Source organism: Pogoniulus pusillus, chromosome 2 (assembly GCF_015220805.1).
Source record: "Pogoniulus pusillus isolate bPogPus1 chromosome 2, bPogPus1.pri, whole genome shotgun sequence".
In the NCBI taxonomy this organism is placed as follows: domain Eukaryota; kingdom Metazoa; phylum Chordata; class Aves; order Piciformes; family Lybiidae; genus Pogoniulus; species Pogoniulus pusillus.
The window spans coordinates 35,473,973-35,497,623 of NC_087265.1; the positions used below are offsets into that span (position 1 = coordinate 35,473,973).

The window sequence follows — 23,651 nt, forward strand, 5'->3', positions numbered from 1 at the left end:
TAGAGGAAAATCTTTACATTTCATTCAAAGAATGTGTTTTGCAGTGCTAATCACTTTCCCTTAGAAAGCAAGTGCTGCATTGATAACATCTAATTCTTCTAGTTCTTCTTTTTAGATCTGCCCTTACTGAAAAGGGAAACAGGGAAACCACTGCTTAAAATTTAGGGATATGGAATAGTCCTCTGACAAAATACTGTCCTACAAGCACTGATGATTGATTTCTTTACTCTTATTTCTTAGGGGAAATTAATACATTTCTTCCAAGGCTGTTGATAACCTTTAACCATGGAATATGTAAAGGAAGAGCCTTGCTTAGAGTCCAGAAATAAAAAGAACAAGTTCCTTGTTAATCAGCAGCCTCTTCCATTATGATACATACCTTGGTGTTTAAAAGAGTAATTTCAGGAAAAAGAAACATTTCTCTTACATCACATGTATGTACATTGAATAAAGGACAAAATTATTTTGTTTTGGTATATACAAAAATGTGGCAGAGTAGGGGAGGGATTTTTTTATGACTAGAATCCTGGTAAGAGTCTAGAAGTTGAGGGCATTGCTTAATGAGAACTGCATTTTTCTTAACTGTAGAAAATATCAAAGTAGGCTATTAGGAACCCCCAAAATTTTCATAATAAGTAGGATTTGGAAAGTACTTCCTGATTTGAAACTTTGATTTTCTGTTTTTCCAGGTTGGTACAATCCGCTATATGGCCCCAGAAGTGCTTGAAGGAGCAGTCAACTTGAGGGACTGTGAGTCTGCTTTGAAACAAGTGGATATGTATGCCCTAGGCCTTATCTACTGGGAGATATTTATGAGATGTACAGACCTCTTCCCAGGTAACTAATACACCTAGAAAAAACAGAATAGTAGAAAGTGGTACCGGCAACCAAAGGTACTTCTTAGCCATAGCTTTTTTAAGTGAAAAGGGAAATAATTTTCTGAATGGATTTTGCCATTAAGTCGGTGCCATCTAGTGTTCAAGATGATTGTTGTCAGTAGTGTATTTGTAAAGCATGGTTCATGCTGAAAGGCTTTAAGTTACCCGTTTAAGCATTTTTCAGGCCTCATGGTTAAGTGCAATTTGAGCATTGTTATTATTGTCCAGAGCTAACAATGAGAGTTGGGATGATGGCCAAGGCAGTGCTTTCAGTTCTTAGAACTGATTAAAGTACTTGAAGTGTCTTTCACTTTCCTTGTGAAATAATGGATGGTAAAGTGCTGTGATATAATGTAGCTTTGAGTTAGTGGTACTTTCATTTAACCTAGTGACACTGAAAATTCAGGGAAGTCCTCCATACCTGTAACATGAAACAAGAGGAAGTGGACTTCTAAAATGTAACTTCTGAGATTGTCACAACCACCATCTACTTGCTGAGATAAAGCATGTAGAGTTAATCATAGAATGGTTTAGGTTGGAAGGGGCTTCAAGCATCATCCAGTTCCATCCCCCTGCCATAGGCAGGGACACCTCCCACTAGAACAGGTTGCTCAAGGCCTCATCCAGCCTGGCATTGAACACCTCCAGGGGGGAGCATCCACAACCTCCCTGGGCAACCTGGGCATTCTCTCTGCAGTATTCTCTCTGTAGTTAAACAGCTGCACTCTGTGCGAAGACTTGTAATCTTGCAGGGCTTCCTCCCAGATGCAGTACATTGATATATGTCAGTCAGTGTTGTTTCATAGAAATGTGATGTCATCCTTAGGCTCTAAGACATTCTCAAAGTGCCACTCAACCAACACAGCTTGATGATGTTGTCCTTTGAAAGATTACTAAACAACACACATGTCCAGAGAAGGGCAACAAAGCTGGTGAGGGGCCTGGAGCACAAATCCTATGAGGAGAGGTTGAGGGAGCTGGGCCTGTTTAGCCTGGAGAAGAGGAGGCTCAGGGGTGATCTTATTACTGTCTACAACTACCTGAAGGGGCATTGTAGTCAGGTGGGGGGTGGCCTCTTCTCCCAGGCAACCAGCAATAGAACAAGGGGACACAGTCTCAAGTTGTGCCAGGGTAGGTATAGGCTGGATGTTAGGAGGAAGTTCTTCACAGAGAGAGTGATTGGCATTGGAATGGGCTGCCCAGGGAGGTGGTGGAGGCACCGTCCCTGGGGGTCTTCAAGAAAAGACTGGATGAGGCACTTAGTGCCATGGTCTAGTTGACTGGATAGGGCTGGGTGCTAGGTTGGACTGGATGATCTTGGAGGTCTCTTCCAACCTGGTTGATTCTATGATTCATTCATTTGCAGTTAATTCAGCTGGGTTTTGTGGAGTTACACTTTAGGGAAAAAGTGGAGAACATCTCAGTAGACAGCAACCTTAATACTATTTTTCATCATCTGAAAGCCCTTCCTGTGCTTTTAAATCTGTGATTGTTACTGTTTTATTTCTTTCACTAACAGGGGAGTCTGTGCCAGAGTATCAGATGGCTTTCCAGACAGAAGTCGGGAATCATCCCACCTTTGAAGATATGCAAGTCTTGGTGTCTAGAGAGAAGCAAAGACCAAAATTTCCAGAGGCATGGAAGGAGAACAGCCTGGTGAGATACAGTATTTTCAAAGAAACAATCATTTTACCAACTATACAGTGTGCTTACTTCATAAATGAATATGTTCTTTTTAGGGTTTAAATTCTTGTTAATATTTAAGTCTGGATTTCTTAAATACTGAATTCAATTTGTAAAAAGCCATTGATGTGAAAGCTTTTTAAGGAGAAATACTATGATTATTATCAGATGTTGAAATGTGATACACAGAAGATCATTTGTTATATTAAGGCATTTTCTGTCTTATGACGTCTCAGGGGTTAGTAATGCACTAAAATAGTTGGCAAAACTATATTATAGTCTCCCAAAATGAAAAACTATAAACATTGTAACAGACTTTTCCTAAAGTTGTGTAGTCCTCAGAACTCCCAGAGGCTACAGCTTCTAGCAATCAGTTCATGGTAATGACATTAGAAATGTTATATGGCTGTACTTGGTCTGCAATTTTTGCTGTCAAGACTATAAACACAGTAATGATGTTTGTTGTTCTGCATTAGTATAGTTATGGCTTACAGCCTTGCTTGCTGCTGCAGGCCAACGAGTTACAGCAAGTCAGCTGAACTCTGGAAAGAGTCTGTGTGCTTGTTTTCATCTGCAGCAAAGGTGAGGTAATGCAAATGCGTATCTTAGGGGTTTGTTTGTCTTTTACTACCGGCAAAGTGAAATGTAAGCAGTGACTGGGTTCCACCTGACAGATGGTAACTTTTTTAAGCTAAAATAGCTCGATTACAAGTGTGAAAATAATGTGTTTGACTCGTACTTTAAAAGACATTTCTAGTTATTCCTGTACTGAGACTGTGCCCTTCGATCTTCAGAAACTTTGCTGGTTGATAATTATGTAGTTACTGTGCAGATAGACAATGGAGAGCCTAAGGCCTCCTCTGTGCTGGTGCTTGTAAATATACATGAAACCATTTTCAGAGAGGAGCGTAGCCTCCAGTATTAACACTGTTGTAAAACGTGTTGTAACTGAGTTGAGAGCTTCATAGAGATGTTCTTTTATTACAGTTTTGACCAGACAATCTTGGAAGGGGGCATTGAGGGAGAGAAGAGTTAGAAAAATCCATGCCAGAACTCTATAGGAAATAAAGCAGTGACTGCTTTAATGAGAGCCATGCTGGCAAACGCAGTGTTGGAAGAACCAGGCTTAACAACTGGTTTTGAAAACACTTATAACTAAAACAATTCAAGAAGAGTTGTTTTGCTTTGCAGAGTATCATTTTACATGTTAATTCTGTTATAACAAGCTGATAGACTCCAGCACTATCAGACCCCGAGCTAGTAATTGCCTAAGACATGCTTTGTGTTGACAATTCTTTTTGCAAAAGTACAAAATAATCATGGATCATGGTAAGTCCAGCTTTAAGGATGGATCAGCACCATTGCTTTAAGAGAAAAGAACAACAGATACACGATCTGTGGTTCTTTCACGAAGATCAAACAATCTACTCCATCCTATGGCAGTCTTGGATAACATTTGAATGAGTATCCTAGGGGAGATACTGTAGAAAAGTAAGCTCCACGAAACTTCACTCATGACCTTGGTCCTAACTTTTTGTATCTAATGCATGGGCTAAAAGACTTTGGTCCATTATTTAAAACTATGCCAGGATGTTGGCTTATTACACTTCGATGCAAATTAACCTACTAATGTATTTGTCCTTTTTATTTGAGAAATACAAATTAAAAGCAATTTTTAAAGCAACGGTTTATTTTTTTAGGTGCTCAAAAGATAGATACCTAAATTTATCTCAGACTGCTTCTTGAACATATATGTTAAGATACAGATCTGGATTAGCAAGATCTAATTGTTTTTCACAGTATAAACCAACAGTGTGAGGAGATGATGTGCAGAAAAGGGTTATAAACTTAAGGTGAGATAGTCAGGAGCACTTGCATCATTTGCCAAAGCAAGGTGCAAGGCTGACTTCAGAGGTCAGGAGTGAAAAGTGCTAATAGAATAATACAGATTTTTCTGGTTCTTCGACCTTTTTAATGAGTGCTAGAACTTCTAGATAGTGCATTTTAGTATAGATCTCTCTGAAATGATTAGAAAACACATTGCTCTGGTAAATGAAGGTCTAGAACTTCAGTTTTCTTAATTGTCTATATAATCATCACTGTGGTCCTTTCATGATTCATAAAACATCAAAAGGAAGGGATCTGCTAGAATAGGACACCAGTTAAATTTACTGCTGGTGAAACCTGCAGGGGAAAGTCTTATGAGGCCAAACAGGAGATTAGGGTGTCCACTGACATTGATGCATCTAAATTGTGACTAAATCAAGTCCTAAAACTCAAATGAAAGCTTTATCCTGGGAGAAAAAACAGATCCGGTACACTATTACTGTCCCTGAGGGTGCTTTTTAGACCCATGTCCCTCAGATTAAAAAGGGTGTAGTTGCTCAGCCACTGTGCTGTGGGAAGGGAGATTAAAGGTTTGCTTGTGTGGCAGCCCTTCCCAACCTGTGCAGCCACAGTTGCATCACTAAGCAGCAGTGACTTGCCAGATGAAAGCGATGCCAGGAGCTTACTCTGTGGGTGAGGAGCTCTTGGCTAGCATGCAGAGCTGGTTTTGGTTTTCACTCCCAGAGTGACAAGGCAGTTCTGGCACAGAGGCAGTCAGCAGGACCCAGCTGGGACTATGTAATCATTGGTGCTGGAGAGATAAAGCTGAAAGAGGGCCAACCAGATCCTGAGCTGCGTCAGAAGTGTGGCCAGCAGGTCGAGGGAGGTGATTCTCTCCTTGTACCCTGCTCTAGTGAGACCCAAAGCTGGAGTACAGCCTCCAGTTCTGGAGCCCCTATTACAAGAGGGATGTGGAGATGCAGGAGCGTGTCCAGAGAAGGGCCATGAGGATGATCAGAGGGCTGAAGCACCTCTCCAGACTGAAAGAGTTGGGGCTATTCAGTCTGGAGGAGGCGCTGAGGCGACCTTCTTGTGGTCTTCCAGTATCTGAAGGAGGCCTACAAGAAAGCTGGGGAGAGACTTTTTAGCCTATCAGGTAGTGACAGGACTAGGGGGAATGGAGCAAAGCTGGAGGTGGGGAGATTCAGACTGGACATGAGGAGGAAGGTCTTCAGCATGAGAGCAGGGAGGTGGTTGAGGCTCCATGCCTGGAGGTGTTTAAGGCCAGGCTGGATGAGGCTGTGGCCAGCCTTTTCTAGGGTAGAGTGTCCCTGCCCATGTCAGGGGGGTTGGAACTAGATGATCCTTGTGGTCTCTTCCAACCCTGACTCATTCTATGATTCTAAGGTGGGAGATATTCTGGCAAGCCATATCCTATCTATAGGATGTAGGTTCACAGCAGGGGCCAATAAATGTCTGTCTGCTTTTTGTACTCTGTATGCAGTGGAAGAAGCAGGTTTTGATGCTCATAATTTCAGTTGTCTCCTCTCAAGTGTTTTTGACCACATGGCAGCATGTTTTGGAGGTTGTGAACTCTAATTCTACCTGCACTATTCACCCCACAGAGTGATCCCAGGAAAGGGTGTTTCTTTTGTTTTACAGATGGAGAAACAGACGCTCAAAGCACAAACAAGTTCATTGTATTTAGGAGGTGTTTGGATGTTACACTAGTGAACAGAGGATCGTAAGGTGGAGAGAGTGAGCTCAACATGCATGTATGAGAGAGGTCTGGCTGAAGGCTGTGCAGACACTGGTGAATGGAGCTTTTCTAAACTAATTGTCTTCATAGTTGGTGTGAGTGTGAGGTATGATAAGACTAGTCCTGCATATTGCTGAGTTTAAGGTAAACCAGCTTTGAATGAAATTGTGTATCTTCCATCCCTCTTTCTCACCAGCTTGTGACTATTTTAATTCACACAGAATGCTGACATAAAACAGTCAATTAGAAGCACAATACAAAGAGAAAATTGTTTGTGATGAAGTGGGTTTGTCTGTTTGTCTCCTGGCAGGCTGTGAGGTCACTTAAAGAGACAATTGAAGACTGCTGGGATCAAGATGCTGAAGCTCGGCTAACAGCGCAGTGTGCTGAGGAGAGGATGGCAGAACTCATGATGATTTGGGAGAGAAACAAATCAGTTAGTCCAACGGTCAACCCTATGTCAACTGCCATGCAAAATGAGAGGTAAGAAGAAGAAACATTTGGCTTTAGTCAGCAGCAAATGCCCAGTGCAACGCTCAGCTCACTCCAGGAAGATAGAGCACACTATTAACATAATGTTTCTGCACCCGTGAAGTGGGTGTTATGTGAGCTGGTCTGCTGAAGGTCCTGATTGCTTGTGTTCTTCAGATCCCCTTTGTGTCCCCAGAATTCAGGCACAACTGTACCTCTCACAGAGGAGCCTTTTAAACTGGGCTTAGGCAAACTGTCCAAACAGGCTTGCAAAGATATGAAGGGATTATGACCTTTCTTAAGGACTTTTGCTCAATGATGGATAAAACCTCTGTTTGAAGTGTTTTGCTAAAAACTAGATTTGCAGATAATACAAGTTCATGAAATTGCTGGATCTCAAACCTGTAGCTTTTCAGTTTAAGAACCACAGGGCTGCTGTTTAAGTCATCATTATTCTGACCCCAGGGAGAGAAATGCTGCATGTTCTCTGCTTATATATGATTCAGAGAGGGTGAGAATTTGCAGAACTGATGCTAGTGCTTAATAGTATATACTAGAGGTCTGAATTTGGCAGTGATTATTGTCATTAAAAAAATATGTTCAAATCATAGAACACCAAAATTGTTAAAATAATAGATTTTTCATGGTTTAGGACCTTGTGACTTTCCCAGCATCACTTTCTCCATCTTGAATGCTGAGTTCTCATGGCCACTTCTCTGCAGCTAGAACAGTACCTTTGCAGTGAAAGGGACAGACAGCATACTGGAAAAGTAGAAGAAAATTACTGTTACCCATTTGGATAAATACCATCCATGACAAAATTGGCGTCCTAACAAACCAAGCTTTCCCTCACCTAGCATATTTGAAGAAAGTTACTGAAGGATCTCAGTTTGTACTATGTGCGTCCTTAGTTTATGCATGAAAAGAAACAGAAAGACATCCAGCTCTCTTCAGCGAGATGCTTTGTAATATGAGGTGGTTTTACATATATGATCTTAATATATGATCTTAATATTTTTTCTTAAAGGAATTTGTCACACCATAGACGTGTATCAAAGATAAGACCATATCCAGATTACTCTTCCTCTTCCTACATTGAAGATTCAATCCACCACACTGACAGCATAGTGAAGAACATTTCTTCTGAACATTCAATGTCCACTACACCACTGACTTCAGGGGAGAAGAACAGAAACTCCATTAACTATGAGCGACAACAAGCGCAAGCTCGCATCCCCAGTCCTGAGACGAGTGTCACCAGTTTGTCCACCAATACTACCACCACCAACACAACTGGCCTCACTCCCAGCACTGGCATGACCACCATATCTGAAATGCCTTATTTGGATGAAACAAACTTACATACTACAAATGTCATGCAGCCAGGTGGACCCACCCCTGTTTGTCTGCAGCTAACAGAGGAGGACTTAGAGACAAATAAATTGGATCCAAAAGAAGTGGATAAGAACCTGAAAGAAAGCTCTGATGAGAATCTGATGGAACATTCACTTAAGCAGTTTAGTGGGCCAGATCCACTTAGCAGCACTAGTTCCAGCTTGCTTTATCCTCTCATAAAACTTGCAGTAGAGGTGACAGGACAGCAGGACTTCACACAAGCTGGCAATGGTCAAGCATGTTTGATTCCGGATGTCCCATCTGCTCAGGTCTATCCTCTGCCCAAGCAACAGAACCTTCCCAAGAGGCCTACTAGCCTCCCCCTAAACACCAAAAATTCAACAAAGGAGCCACGGTTAAAATTTGGTGGCAAGCACAAATCAAATCTGAAACAAGTGGAAACAGGTGTTGCCAAGATGAACACTATCAATGCTGCAGAACCTCATGTTGTCACAGTTACCATGAACGGAGTGGCTGGGAGAGGCCACAGCATAAACTCTCATGCTGGCACAACCCAGTACACCAATGGCACAGTGCCATCTGTCCAGACAACCAGTTCAGTTGCACAGAGGGCCCAGGAAATGCTTCAGAACCAGTTCAGTGGAGAGGATAGTCGACTGAATATTAATTCCAGCCCTGATGAGCATGAACCCTTACTGAGGCGGGAGCAGCAAGTTGGCCACGATGAAGGTGTCCTAGACCGCCTAGTAGACAGGAGAGAGCGACCACTGGATAACGGCCGAACAAATGCCAATAACAACAACAGTAATCCATGTCCAGTGCAAGACACAGCCACAGCCAGTATCCAGAATGTAGTGAGAAATCCTGGGCAGACCCAGACTAGAAGAGCGCAGAGGCCTAATTCGCTGGATCTGTCAGCCACAAATAGTTTGGATAGCAGTAGTATGCAGTGTAAGTGCCTGCAGGACTTGAACACTCTCCTTGACACTGTCACTTAACCGTGTCTATCTGCTTGAACAGAAAACTCTTCTGTCTCTCCTGTGCCTCCTTAGAGCATACTTACTAAATCCCATGTAAATTTTAATTCCTATCAGTACGATTTTGGTCTTCTATATAAAGTCCTGTGTCCATCAACTCCAGCACATCTTCCTTCCACATACATGGGATAAATCCGTCCCTTTATAACCTCTACTCTGACTTCAGGAAGGGAATAATTCCTAACTTTCATTATTTCATTGTTCCTTGGAAGGCAGCTTGAAAAAGCTTCCTGATTCTTCCTTTGGGGACATATTATACTTTGTTTTCCTTACTTGTCCTCATTCTCGTAAAAGTAGCTGTCTCTAAGATGCACTGATTAAAATAATCATAATAGCCAACTACATGCTTCATTACTTTTAGAGCAGCTCAATTTATTGTATTAGCCCAGCCTAGATGGAAGGTCAAGCATTCTCTGCTTTGTCTGAGCTCCAGTAATTATAGCAATCTGTCCATTTACCATGTACGTATTAGAACCTAATCAGTAGATTCATTAAATTAAGTAGGTAGAGCAGGAATTGTTTTTTAATAGACTTCTTCAGAATAACTGCCTTAAGAGTTCTACAGCCAAAGATCTACAGGATTACAATGAAGCTCGCCTTCTTACAGTAAGAATGCAATCTGTAGTTTTACTTAAAATAGGTACATCTTCTGAGTTTGATTTTAGGCCTGTTGGAGCTGTTGGAAAGGTCTCCTGCTGTGCATTTTTAAGATAACATATTTCCAGCATACAGTGTTTTCTTTGAAAGGTGCTTGCAAACCTCTCTTTAGACAGATGCTGCAGTACTAATGAAATAATCTGAGATTCCAGACATCTTTGGGAAGAAAAGGTTTAGAAACAAACCAGAACAGATCTTTCAAGAAGTGTAGTTGACTGTTCAGTAGTGGAATGTATAAGCCTTCCTTTTAATTTTTTTGTTTTAACATGTTGACTTGAGTGAAAATCTTAGGAATAAGAAGATTATTGCAATAACTTTCTTTAATTAAAGGTTAAGGAGTTTGAATATTATATAAAGTGAAAGTGCTGAAATTTTATGATTGAAGTTGGGTTTGCCAGAGTTACAAACCAACATCCTAAATCCTGACTTAACAGAGAATGGAACATTTTGTCTTCAGGCAAAATGTTTTGCCAGGTAAAGTAGGATACGGGGACCTATGTTTTAATCATGCTATCAGAAGTTTAGCCTTTGCTGTCCTGTAATAGCAACAGTTGTTTGTACCTCCCTTTATAGGTAATATAAGGTACTGTGATTGCAAAAGCTCCACAAATGTCAAATGCTGATTCTGCTGTTTGATGCCAATGCGCATTCAAGGTAACACAGATTACTTTACTGAAGTAATTTCTGGTAGAGAACAGAATCTGAGCACTTGTTTAGCGGCAGCTGCTGTAGTTGACACACCTGTCGTGCCTCTGCCGCAGTTGCTTTTGCGTATAAGGTTTTGTTCTTCTGTTCTGTTTTGCATGAGTGACAACTTGGGACTCTCCAGTCTTGTCTTGCCTTCCTCGTAATACTCTTTTCTACTCTGTTTATTTGTTTTGTTCTGTTTGTGTTTGTCTTCAGTAGGTGACTCCTCACAGGACGGCAAATCGGGCTCAGGAGAGAAGATCAAGAAACGCGTGAAAACTCCATACTCCCTGAAGCGGTGGCGTCCTTCAACGTGGGTCATCTCCACAGAGCCGCTGCACTGCGAGGTCAACAACAACGGCAGCGACCGAGCAGTTCACTCCAAATCCAGCACTGCCGTTTACCTCGCGGAAGGAGGCACTGCCACCACCATGGTGTCTAAGGACGCAGGAGTGAACTGCCTGTGAAGTACTTCTAAAGCCTACAAATCACCTGAGTTTCGCATTATTTGAAATAAACCTGCAGAAGACATTTAAAAAAAACTGCTTTCTCCTCCTGTCAGCAACCCCTACCAAGGACTTGCTTTAAATAGATTTCAGCTATGCAGAACAATTTTTAGCTTATGCTTCCATATTTTTTGATTTAGTTTTCTTTTTTGAACGTTTTTGCACTTTTCTTTCGTCTCGCTCGAGTTAAGTCTGTCTGTTTTGACCACGGAATATATATATGTGTATCGGAAAGGTGGTCTCAAAATATTTTTTTAAAAAAAAAAAGGAACGAAAAAAGTGTTGCTGATAATCAGTTTGGACCAGGTTCTTAACGGTCACTAAGATCAGGAGCAGACTATAAGACAGGTTTGACTGCAGTGGTGTCTCGTAACCATGTTTTCATTTCTGTGCACAAGCTAGTCTGTGTATTTCTATGTTACAAAGTGTTTTCTTTCTTTAAACCCCCTTTTTTTTCTTGTGTCATGTTGAAATGTGCAATAGTCTATAGTTCACAGTATGCTTTATTGAAAAGTGGGTTTTGTTTTTTAAACTGCCACATGTTCCCCTTTTTGTATGTGTTAATTTTCCCCTGACAGTTGAGCAGTTCAGCCGGTCACAACAGTGAACTTTGCACACTGTAGCCAGCTTGGAGCAGCTGCCTCTTCACATTGTGCTCTGAGGTGACAATGCATGAATTTTCCCTGACTCGAAAGGGCTTTAAAAAAGGAACAAAAAAGACAACCTGAGCTCAGTACCTTTCCTTTGATCCTTCCAAATCAAAATGTGTTTCTTTATAGCAGTAGACGCCAACTTGTGAAGTTCTGAGTAACAAAACATTGAACAAATGTAAGGAAACAATGTCAGCCATTTTTTTCCATTTCATTTCGTGTGCAGTTTCACCCTTCTGTATTTATGTAAAACTTATTTAGATCACTAATGAAGTACATTAAAAACCTGCATTTTATTCAGAAACCTTAGTAACTGTCATACTTAAAAGCTCTAGTGAAGATAGGTTGTGAATGTATTTTGTTTACACAGTGGAAAAATTACAAGTCTTATTTGGCATATAGCAGCTTTGTGATGATTCACAAATCTTTTCTGATTTACCTCCTTAGAGGCAGTCTGGGGTAAAATCACCCTGATTACTTATGCAGGTAGGTGCATCCTAGTTGACTGATGTTACTAGGTAAAGCTTATTTGCCTTTCAGAGTTTTTAGAGGTCCTCATTCATCTTGCTAAAATGTACTGCGTGCTTTTAAAATTCATGGTTGTGAGTGTTTGCAGAAGAGGGTTGGATTTTGAGTCCCTCTGCTTAGACCCTTCTATCAGTTTGTATGCACATTTTAGGTGTCTATGAACATGAATGTAGTATATACTGAGATAAATTTGTTTTTTCACCATCACAAGTAAACCTTACCCTTTTTTAGGGTCCACTGAAGTCTACTGAAAGAAAATTCAATTCTGTATTGGTCAGGGCCTCTTTCCACCTAAGAAATATCTTACACCTAAGCAATACTCTTTCTGATTGAAAACACTTCAGTAAAAGCTGTTTAGATAAAAGACATCTCACCTGCCAGTTTTTGGTACTGAATAAAGTACCAAAACTTTATCACTTTGCCTAAAAACTGGTGATGTTCAAAGAAAGGAAATTATTCAGTCAGCCTGCCAAACTCCAGTGGCAGGATGCTGTCAGCAAACAATTGTCTCCCCCAGCCTGTCTCATTTTGGCTGACTGAGACAGATGCTCTGTGCTTTGAAGCTCATTTGTTTCCTTGCTACTATATTATTCCCCCCCCCCCCCCCCCCCAATATAAACTTTGCTAGCCCTGTTCTTCTGTATCTTATGATGCAACGAGTATAAAATATGCCTTGCTACATCTGATTCTTGGTATTTCCCAAACTCTGTCTTGTTCATGCTTGATTGCTATGATTTTTCTCTTGTCATGCTTCTTAATGTTTCTTAGATTTTCCTTGATACCTCCAAGAGATAACTCTATAAATCCCAAATTTGGTGAAATGTAGTTGTAGAAATACAAGCCACTAGACACATCTTGAGCACCCTGTGCTCTTTAAGCACCAGTTCAAGTAGAACCTTTCTTCTGTCATCTGCCTGGATAAATACAGTTACATCTCCTCTCTTCAAAAATACAGCCTTTCTCTGGTTTTACTTCTAATTCACTCTCCAGCTTCCCATCTGCTCCAGTCTTGCATCCCAGATGTTGAAAACCTGCCAGTTACTCAGCTGGGTTTCAAGACCCAAATCAAAATTTTTGGCATTCTGTCCAAAATGCTAGTTGTGGTTTTCTTCTTTTTTTGGCCTTTGAGTCTTCCTTTGAAGTACAGTATGTTGCGTTGTGATGATGTATATCAAAGATTCTTCACTTATTGCCCAATGACTTTTTTTCTTTGCTTTGGCTTGTGTGTATTATCTATTAGCATTTCATAATGTGGGCTGAAAAGCATGTTTAGGACACTCTGACTGAACTTGCAACACTCTGCAGAGAGAAAAGTTACTTGCTCTGACTGCTGCATCTTTCTGCTGTCTGTACCAGACTTCTAGCCTTTCTTTTCAGGCCAGCACTTTGTATGAAATCCAACTTTTTTTATGAGCAATGCAATCAAAATAATTCTAAGACCAGATGAAAATGTCGTTTTTCTGTAGTTTTAAACATTCCTAAAGTAACCACAGTAGTATTTTTTTTTCCTTTATCAATTCTATCACTTGGTAGAAGGCCTCTGGAATGAATAATAATTAGTAGAAAGTATTTGTTTTGTATTCTCCCATGGATAATTTGTAACATGACAGAAATGTGTACTTTATCACAAAACACTCTATAGATTAACTGGGGAAGAACTCTCATTTTTAAAGGTCAGTGAAAACAAACTCTTAAGTAGTACCAAAAGACTAACTCTGCACAGCTCAATGAGATCAGGATGGCAGTCTGGCTTTAATGCTTCATTTGGCAATGCTTTTTTTTGCCCACAGCATCTAATCAAATCTCCACAGAAGACTTTTGCAGTAAATTAATGATACTGAATTGTATCTCATACCATGAGGAATCATCTTTCACCAGATAAAATATATGTAAGAGAGAGAATTCTACAGATCAGACACAGGGGATAGGTGATAAATGTATTATAATCAGAGGAGACAAATTTGTATGTGTTTTGTTTTGGGTTTTTTTACTTTTGTGGTTTGTTTTTGGTTTTGTAAGTAAAAAGGATAATTATTGTTTTCTCCTGTATATTGCCGACAGGATAAATAGAGCAAAATGGACTAGAATGATAGTGTAAATACCTATGAATTGTGCCACAGTCAAATAGGCAGAAGTAGAATATTTGCTCTGGTAATTTATAATGTATAATTCAAGTAAAATGTTAGAGCAAACATTTGTGATGTTTGTGTAAATAAGCCAAAATCCCAGATCTTACTGGTTTTAAAAAATGGTGTGCTAGTAGAAGCCAGAAGAGTTTCTATAGGTAAATGCTTTGTCTCTTTTTCTGTTTCCTGTTATAAAGATACTCTCCAACATAACATGGGTTTTAAAATGTGAATTCTAGCCATTTGAATGGACGTGCCTCATGGTCAGATTTATTTTCTTCTAAAATTGCTATGTACCAGTCAGATTAACTGCAACAATTCTCCTCCACTTATAATGCTCTACGGCTTTGTGTACTAAACAATTAAACACTCCAAGATGCACTTAAATTGCACACTGAAGGTAAAGGAACTCCTAATTTAAAAGAAAACCAACTGATATCATTAGAATATTCTCAGAAACAAAGAATGTTTCTGTTTGTATTTTGCTTTCTTACTGCCATTCTCTTGTGTCTTGTTTCTATATAGAAAATCACCTAATTTTCTAGGGCAATGCAGTTTCATTTATTCCAGTGCACTGAGGGACAAAAAACCAGCACAAGATGCTGGCAGGATTCAGGAAACAAACAACAAAGCCCTCCCACCCCTTATAAATACATTTAGAAAGTAAATATCTTTCTACTTTTCAGCTTTCTCTGAAAGAAATCTTTAATCTAGCCTGCCTCAGAAAGGAGAATAAGGAAGTTCTGTAGTGGTATAGAATAGAATATTGGGCCAAATTTAATTAGAATGCATTGTCAGTTTGAAAATATGTATGTCTACATTGCATATGCCATTGTGTCTGTTCAGTGCATTTTGCTCCTTTTTTAAAAATTAAAATCCACTAATACAACATCACTAAATTTGTGTTCAGATTATCATTTTCTTTCATGAAAAATATTCAAAAGATCATAGCCATTCTGCTACAGAAACATTATTATGGAAACTTTCAGCCTAATGAGGGTGAATTTAGTCTATACTGGAAAAAAACAGTTATGCTGTAATTGTCACTTGTGTAAAAGTCATGGCAGTTTACATTGCTGAAACAGGATGGGTTTAAGTCAGAAAAATATGATAATTGCTGAGCATGTTACTTTATATGTGAACTGGTGCAGCTTATCAAGGAAAAGTGAAATAGGATTGATTAGCCTATGCCAGCTGGGTTATAGCCTGGACAATTTAGTATTTTGCATAAATTTGGATTACTTCAGTTTTTCCATCTGGTCTCCCATTACCCATTTTAACAAGTAAATGTATTGGCCTCCTGTTTTTCCTGTGCTTACTACTTTTTTTGTTCATCTTGAAGCCTTTTCTCCAGTGAAAAAGCAATACCGATTGCAGTGAAGGCCACAGTATTTATTTAATGTAAGCTCTATATGCATTTAGGTGCATATGTATGTTGTGCATAAATTCCAGGAGCAAATTCTGTGAGTTACAGCATCAGATGGAGCACTGGCAGCAAGTATAATGTCATTTTGCATATGCCCTTTTCCAAGTTGTCTTTAGCACACCACTTTAAAGATGAGATCAGACTATGCCATATAGTCCGGTTGTGCAGAGAAAGATGGAAATGCACATGACAAACTCTCCAAAGCTAAGGAATTTAAGGTATCTTACAGATCAAAAATATTTAATACATGGTAATTTTTATAAGACTGTTTTATATAGTACCTATAGTTACGTTTGTGGTTGTCATTTAAACAGAGTCTTTTAGACCATTGAATCCAATTCTATTTTAGGCTCCTGTATTGTCATATAAAACACTAACTGTAGAAATACATCCCTATTTTGACCCCACCCTTCCAGTAGGTTCACTTTTGAAGTGAAATAATAACAACTCAGATTTCCCATTTTGAGGTTTCTTCTGTAGAAACTAAAACAGGTTGCAGAACTTCCACTTCTGCAAATAACAGATTTAGGCACTCTGAATCAAAAGGGGGCTTATGATACACACTAGTGTGTCTGAGCAAGTCAACATCTGATCCAGTAGTGCTTGAGCAGATTGCTGTTGAAATCAAAGAGGAGTCTGCCATTGACGGGGCAAAGGAGGCTTGGATGCTGCTAGCAGTGGTTTTAAAAGTTAAGATAAGCCCTGAGAAAGCTAAAGTGGAATGTGGGACTGCACCAGTGGGAGTGGTAGTGGAAGGTTTCAAGCTAAATCCTCATTTGCACCAAAGTCCTTTAATGCTTATCTGGATTTCATGCCAGTTTGACTTAGTGGCTTCTGTGATGCGTTCCTAACATGAATTACTTCTTATGAGCATTTCTCTTTGTTTCATTGTGGTTTACTATATGTAATGTCCACAGTAAGCAGAACTAGTCCAGAGTTATGCTAATTTATCATCTAATTGTCAGATGTTTTTAAAGCCTTTTGATCAGTAATTGTGTACATTTGCAATTCATTCAGTTGGTTTAATACATCATGTTTCAACAGATGCATCAACTGTCACAGTAAGGAAGGATTTCTTCAAAGTTACTTCTGGCTTCTGCAGGTACATTACAGGAGCACACATCTGTCAGGGCATAGCATCATGCCAGGTAACAGTTTTAAAGCAGAAGTAATTAGCCTCTGTAATTTCCTACTTTCAAGGTCTCCCAAGAATCAATTTTTGGTAGTCTAGTCACTTGTTTTTAAGACAGAGCAAAAATGTGTGAGGTTTATTTCTAGAGCACTTGATTCACTTTTTTTTTTTTGGTGTGCTTCAGAACTGTATCATGAAGTCTAATACTTCAGTCTTCTTCAAAAGGAAATAAAATAGCTAATGTTTCTGTAGTTTGTAAAAAGTCACAAGAACAGAAAATAGGCAAGTACAAGTTATAGCTGACTTTCATTTGTCACTTTTGAATTTCCTGATTTGTGACCCTTCTCTCTCTTTCACACTGTTGAAATGTATTTTAAAGAGTTTGTATGTAATGTTTCTTGTCTGCTTTTTGTCTCTAGAGGAAAGTGTGCTCTATTCACATTTATATAAGCTGGAATCATATTTTACAATCGCTGTTGATTATTTTTCTCCCAAATGCAGTACAAGAGGAAAATGAACGTGGTAAAGACTGGTTTTCTAGAGTTTGGTCTTCTGTAGAAGCTGAAATAAGGAGATGTGAAACTGCCATTTTCCTTATGAATGACTGTAAAGAGAGCATTACTTTCTGAGTGAGCTTTTCTGGGGAAGAGGGGGAGAAACCCTAGAATATGGAGGCTCATCGGAACCCTTTTGCTAACGGGTATTTTTGGTTTTCTCTCATGACTGAGGAAATATCATGTATGAATTTATAAATAATTGCTTTCAGTTACTTCTTTTGTATAAGCTGCCCAATACCCTTGCTGTGCTGTATAAGTTGTGTTTCATGGAATAGTGTGAGTATGAAATAAAAAGCTAATTTTTGATTTTTATTCATCTGTGGATGCCACTATGAAAGCTGACATTGTTAAAGCCACTACAGAGTTTTCTATGAATACTTGTAAGAATTGCTTTGTTATATATAAACCTAAATAAAGAGATTGTATTGATACAGAGACATTGGATAAGAACGTTTAAAAGGCTATTCCTTAGGTCTAAAAGAAAAGGCTTGCTGTAAAATGGTGCATTATTCCATTTATTAAAGATCATATTAATGACAAAAAAAGCATGGCCTTCTGTGGGTTTTTCATGGTACTGCTGGCCATGAGCAATAAGAGATTCCCAGGAATAACAGGAAAACCCATTGCAGCTATGTTTTGTTAGTTGAAGGATAAGGCACTGCTTCATTATTGACAGCTGAACAGGACTTCCAGACACCTTAGACATGTGACAGATTGCACAAAGCACTCTAATAGCAGTGTGAAATAATAAGGGCTTGACAGTGCTACCTTAGTGCAGTGCCTCTGCTTGGGTTTTTTGCCCCTTCTCACCAGTCAGCTATTATGCTTGTACTGACAACAACATTCAGTTTTGTACGTGTTCCAAAGCAATAGGCCTTATATAGCCTCTTGTCACACCTTGTCTGTCTGCTAAGTGTTTAAACACAGGAAAACACAAGGGGGGAAAAACGCACCAAAAAGTCCCAAACCAACAAAAAACCCAACCAAGCAAAACCAGAAAAAAAAGCCAACAGAAAAAAAAGGCATTAAACTAAATACTTCTCTGCTTCACTTTTGGTTGCACTTGGGAAGAACGCAGCACTGATGGCAACCAGGCATGAGGGAGGAACACAGGGTGTTGATCTCTCATCCCAGGTAAAAAGTGATAGGATGAGAGGAAACAGCTTCAAGTTGCAGCAGTGGAGATTTAGATTAGATATTTGAACAAACTTTTTCATTGAAATGAGTATCAAAGACTGGAACAGGATCACCAGGGAAGAGGTTGAATCGCCATCCCTGGAGGAGTTTAAAAGATGCAGAGATGCGGTGCTAAGGGATGTGTTTTAGCAGCAGACTTCAGAGAGTTAGATAATGGTTTGACTTGATCATAAAGGTGTTCTCCAACTGAACTGATTTTATGATTCTGTCTATGCACATGGAAGGACCTCTGTTCTCTCTTCTCCTTCTGGAGCATCAACTGAGCCATACCACCTGGGGTCATGCTTCTACCGTATTACAAGCTCACCTGGCCTACAATCACCACAGCTTTGAGGCAGTCTTACACAAAGTGCAACTAAACTCATAGGCCAAATCATCAGTGGTGAGCTCCTCTTCTCTTTGTTCCCTCTCCCAGTGTCTCTGGATTTGCCTTGGCCTTGGGAAGAGGTTCCACATTGGCACTAACTCTGTGTTATGAGCATCCCAGATCCTACAGTGCTGCAATGAATATTTTGCACCTTACAGCATTAAGCACTCTATGGTGAGACCCAGCACTTTCTGTTATACGTGGATTGATGGGACCCATCCTGCACCTCTGTTGCTTCAATGTTTGAGTTTCTTCTCCTTACTTAATGCTTGCCTTTTTTTTTTCCCTAATAAAGTGGTGCAAGCCTTATACTTCTGTGGCCAAAGAACTAGCCTTACTTCCCCTGCAAGTAGAAGGCAGACTCATATTCCTGGTTGGGTCTGCAGTTACACTGAGGGTCTCTGCCTCAGAAAAGGATTAGGAGATTAGGAGAGTTATGACAAGGAGAAAGTCCCTCCCTCAAAAGGAAGCACTGTGCTTACATGCAGCAGCTTCTTGTTGCCTTAAGACAGCTAAGCAAGACCAACTCACAAGAGAGGTTGACTTAGACAGGTGTAGCACTTTAAGGACAGGTCTACAAAACTCCTAGTATCCAGAGATCTGAATGACATTGGTGGGAACTCAAGGCTTCCAAAGTTCTCACATGAACAACTCCACATCAGCAGAAGCCAGGGACATCAGGAGCAGTGGGAACCACAGGAATTCTTGTTTCTCTGAGGCACAACAAGCCTATTCCCTGCTGCCCCACCTTGTGTGGAAGCTCTTCCTCTGGAGTAGGAAAAAGAAGGCAGTGGAAGCACTGCAGCAAGTCAGGGAGTGATGCTGACCTGGCCAGCATATTAAACACAAGAGTTCCTGCACACTTGTTCCACCTCCACTGGTGCCCTGGATGGGCTGTTGTCGCTACCACCAAGGAAGGCTGAGTGCAGGGGGTGGCCGTTACAGAAGCAGACGTCCTTCCCCAGCAGTTATCACCGACAGACAAAGCAACCAGGTCCTGCCCTACCACAGTAGGTGTGGTTTGGGCTTATCCTCAGGGCAGCTGAGAAGCCCTGACTCAGCCCTGCAATAATGAAGTGTTGCTGGTCAGTTTTACCGATAGATTTTTTCACTGGGTGGGTGAGCTCGTCAGGCTTAAGTCTCCTCACATGTTACCCTGCATGACCTCATACTCTCACCTCAGTAAGCTCTATCCTGCAGAACTAACAACAACTTTTTATTCAGCTTTTGCTTTGCTAACAGGAAATGAAAGTAAAACAACAATAATTATATTCCCCTTTGTTTCAAGAGAAGGGATGCAGCTGCAAAATGCACTTTGTGGAACACAGCCACATCAGTCTTCCATTTGTTTCCATTCAAGGGTTTTTTTCCTATTTACTTTTTGCTAATTCTGATGTTATGGAAGTTTTCCATGTGCAGGAGATTATAGATGTCTGCTTGCTGCCATGACCCAAAGGGCATTCTGTTGCATAAGAAAGTTAATCTTCCACGGGCAGGAAAACTCAACTATACCAAAATATTTGTATCTCTATAAATTCAACTTTTCCTATTGGCCTGAAAGGTTGTCATTCTTCACCCAGTGAAGAACTGGAACGTTTTCATTCCTAGAATTTAAATAGCACACTTGGGTTTTCTGCTTTTATGTCAGGGGATTTTCTTTCAGCTCTTTGTACAACAGGGAAGATCTGTGAGAAATCTACAAATGGTGATAGGAACTGAAGTCATGCTTTGGGCATCACTCATGCCTCTTTTACAGAGACAACAAATAATGCTTCCTGAGGAGAGCTGATCTGTGGAAGACAACTAAGGAAAGCAAGTCTGTATCTACAGTGCAGTGTCTGAGCAGATGGCATTTCAAGCTGGGGCTCATGTGGGCACTGGAAAATGGTAAGGTTACAAATACCAAGAAAGGTTGCAAAGGTCCAGGTACGTTTTGATTCCTAATGGGAAGGACAGGAGCTTCCCACTACCCTCTATCACAGTCCAAGCACCTTTTGAGAAGGAGGACATACAGCCAGTACAGAGGAGGCATGATTTAAGCAGACGATGTGCAAAAGCCAGTGGGCAGTGGCTCAGTTGCATGAGGTGGATTTGAGGAAGCGTGAGGAGCATGGAGGGAGGGTAGACATATTTCTTTCAGACATCAGCAACACAGTAAGATTCAGCATTTGTCTTTGGCTCTGTTTCTCTGTTGTTCTGGCCAAGTGGTAACAGGGAGAGATAGCGTAGGGCACTGTGATAATGAGGGTACAGAGATTGCACAGCTCATTTTACTAGTGTTACTACTTACAACAGGCCTGCAGGCAGCTCCTAGGCTTTTTTGCTTTCCCCCGTGACTTAGTGTAACCTTTGTTTGTGAGAAGTTCATGCCAGAGGGTGCAGGATTTCCTAATCAGAATGACCAGAAATACGATTTTCATAAGGTACTTTTATGTGTGTTCAACTGTGTATTTAAGAAGTGAGGTTACTCTGTGCTCTGTTTGTGGTTTTGCTGCTGACAGTCTGTGTCTTTTGCAGTGACTGCCCTTTCTCCAGTCTCCCATAATACTGAAATTATACCTCTTTTCTCAATCTCTTTTTTCCTCTCCCCCTTTCCTCTTATTGGAAAGATGATAATTAAGCTCTCCAGGTATGTTGTAAATTGGAAATTCTAGCAGCTGCAGGTTTCTAAATTAGTTAAAGAATTCAGACTGAAATCATTATATAGGAAGTTGTAGATCTTACTCTATCCCATGAGGTAGGTATTGCTGCTGGAGCTAAGGCATGTACGGGTGGCCAGAGAATCTCCTGCAGGAGGGAGGCCTTGTGGGATTTCTGCTGAAGTGGAAAGTATTTATTGGAAACCTGCATTTCCGTGGCCATGCCAAGAATTTTCTTACAGGACCATTAAAAATTCTGAATCAAGCCTCAGAAACAGCTGGCTAAAAATCACTATCAAGCAGACTGATTTTATTTCTTGTTTGCTTCTGGAAAACCAGAATACAAATAAATTGTGTGTTTGAGCCTGACCCTGGGATCATGAGGGATAGAAATGTGCATTTAAGGCACAAGCAAGTAGAAGTTCCCATCTGTTTGCATAAGCCATGAAATTTAAGGAGACATGAGTAATTTGCAGCCAAACATACTGTGATACTGCAAGCAGCAGTATCAAAAAGACTCAGTCTGGGTACTGTGTAAAGCCTAGCATAGCAGCCAGCCACAGGAGGCACTTACACGTTTCCCCTCTTGCAAAGCAACAGTGGCCAACAGGCTTCAGACTTGGGAAGCTTTGTTTCTGGAACGGTTCCCATTTGGGGTACTGGAGGCTGGCAGAGGAACTGCACTTTGCTAAGAGAGGGAGTGAAGCAGGAAAAAGGGCAGATTGGTTCATGATCCACTCCTCGTGGAATGCCATCTGGGAGACCTCTGGCTCTGTACTGGTGTATGGCAGAGGTGAACAGCAGCTCCTGTACACTGAGATTTTCCTCAGCATGCAGCCATGAGGCACCAAGTGTGCTTAGGTGGTTGCCACTCTTTTTGGGAGAGATGGGCATAGTCCAGCATGCAGTTCAGAGTTGCTGTCACGCTACTGTTTATCCCGCATCAAAAAGATTTCTGTGAGATGCCAAATAGGTTGCAAGCATGTTCACATCAATTTCTTTTCACCACCACTGCACAAACCTGCTTTGGGCAGAATGTTGAGGCCTCTTGAAAAAGACCTAAATTAGACCTAGTCCAAAGATCTTATCCACAGGAGATCTTATCAAAGTCTGCATCTGAGGGTGGGAGTCCAGGTGAAGGTGATAGTGTCTTTTCAGTGGTACCCAGTGATAGGACAAGGAACAAGGAGTACAAGGTAGAACACCGAAGGTTCCACCTCAACATAAGGAGACACTTCTTTACAATAAGGGTGATGGAGCACTGGAACAGGCTGCCCAGAAACGTTGTGGAGTCTCCTTCTCTGGAGACTTTCAAAACTCACCTCTGTGTTCCTGTGCAGCCTGCCCTAGGTGATCCTGCTTTGGCAAGGGCATTGGAGTCAGTGGTCTCTGGAGGTCACTTCCAACCCTTAACAGGCTGTGATTCCGTGATTAACTGGTCTCTGTTCTAAGCATAAGAGAAAGCCTGCAGCCTTCCTATTATGAAGCATCAGCTGGGCCATGCAAGCCATGATTGCTGGAGATGCTCCTGCTGAGCACAGTGAGCCTGATACTCTAGCTGAGCACCGCATGATGTCTTGGCTGCTAAAAGCAGTGGTGTTTGCGGTTTTGCCCAGCTTTTCTCTCTTCATCACCTCAAAGATCACATCTTCTCAATGAAGGCTCTTTGGCTTTGCTGGAGGAAAAGTCAGGCTGAGTGTGAAGCAGGCAATGCATGAGGACAGGATGATGCAACTAGGATGAGCTACTTTGTAGCTGGGATGTAACTGAAGTAGTTCAAAGCTCCCCTGTGCCCATAGCTGAATGCGAGGAGGATGCAGAATGCTCAAAAACATCTCCAAGTAGATGTTTTCCCAAATCAGAGAATTCCATGCTGCTCCCACCTCATCACACACTCTGGTGAAATTAATTAAATTACAGGGCTAGTATATGTATGTGGAAAGAGAAGCAAAATGATGTTGTTGCTGCCTTTCAGTGCATGAATAAGCCATGCCAACATTCCTAAATGTTATAAAAAACAGAAGCAAAGCAAGATTGTAGGCCTGAATCAGAAGAGGCAGCATTCTTCTCTGCCCTCTTAAGTGAAGACTGTCTATAGTTAGAAGCCTGTTCATCACATATAAAGTATGTTTATCATCCCACAACATGGCCATAAAATCTGCATTACT

General features: G+C 40.7%; 1 protein-coding gene across 2 annotated transcripts in view; it reads left to right on the top strand.

Moving 5' to 3' along the window:
* Nucleotides 1-17,825, top strand: part of BMPR2 (bone morphogenetic protein receptor type 2) — a 114,748-nt gene extending 96,923 nt beyond the window's left edge. The window contains exons 9-13 of one of the 2 annotated variants that reach the window (XM_064160906.1): nucleotides 690-837; nucleotides 2,398-2,534; nucleotides 6,458-6,630; nucleotides 7,646-8,925; nucleotides 10,575-17,825. In XM_064160906.1, coding sequence (XP_064016976.1) covers nucleotides 690-837; nucleotides 2,398-2,534; nucleotides 6,458-6,630; nucleotides 7,646-8,925; nucleotides 10,575-10,822 — 1,986 coding nt within the window. In that variant the 3' untranslated portion in view covers nucleotides 10,823-17,825. Of the gene's footprint in view, nucleotides 1-689; nucleotides 838-2,397; nucleotides 2,535-6,457; nucleotides 6,631-7,645; nucleotides 8,926-10,571 lie in introns of both variants that reach the window. The other variant, XM_064160897.1, reaches the window with a different exon arrangement.
* The last annotated feature ends 5,826 nt before the right edge of the window (nucleotides 17,826-23,651 follow it).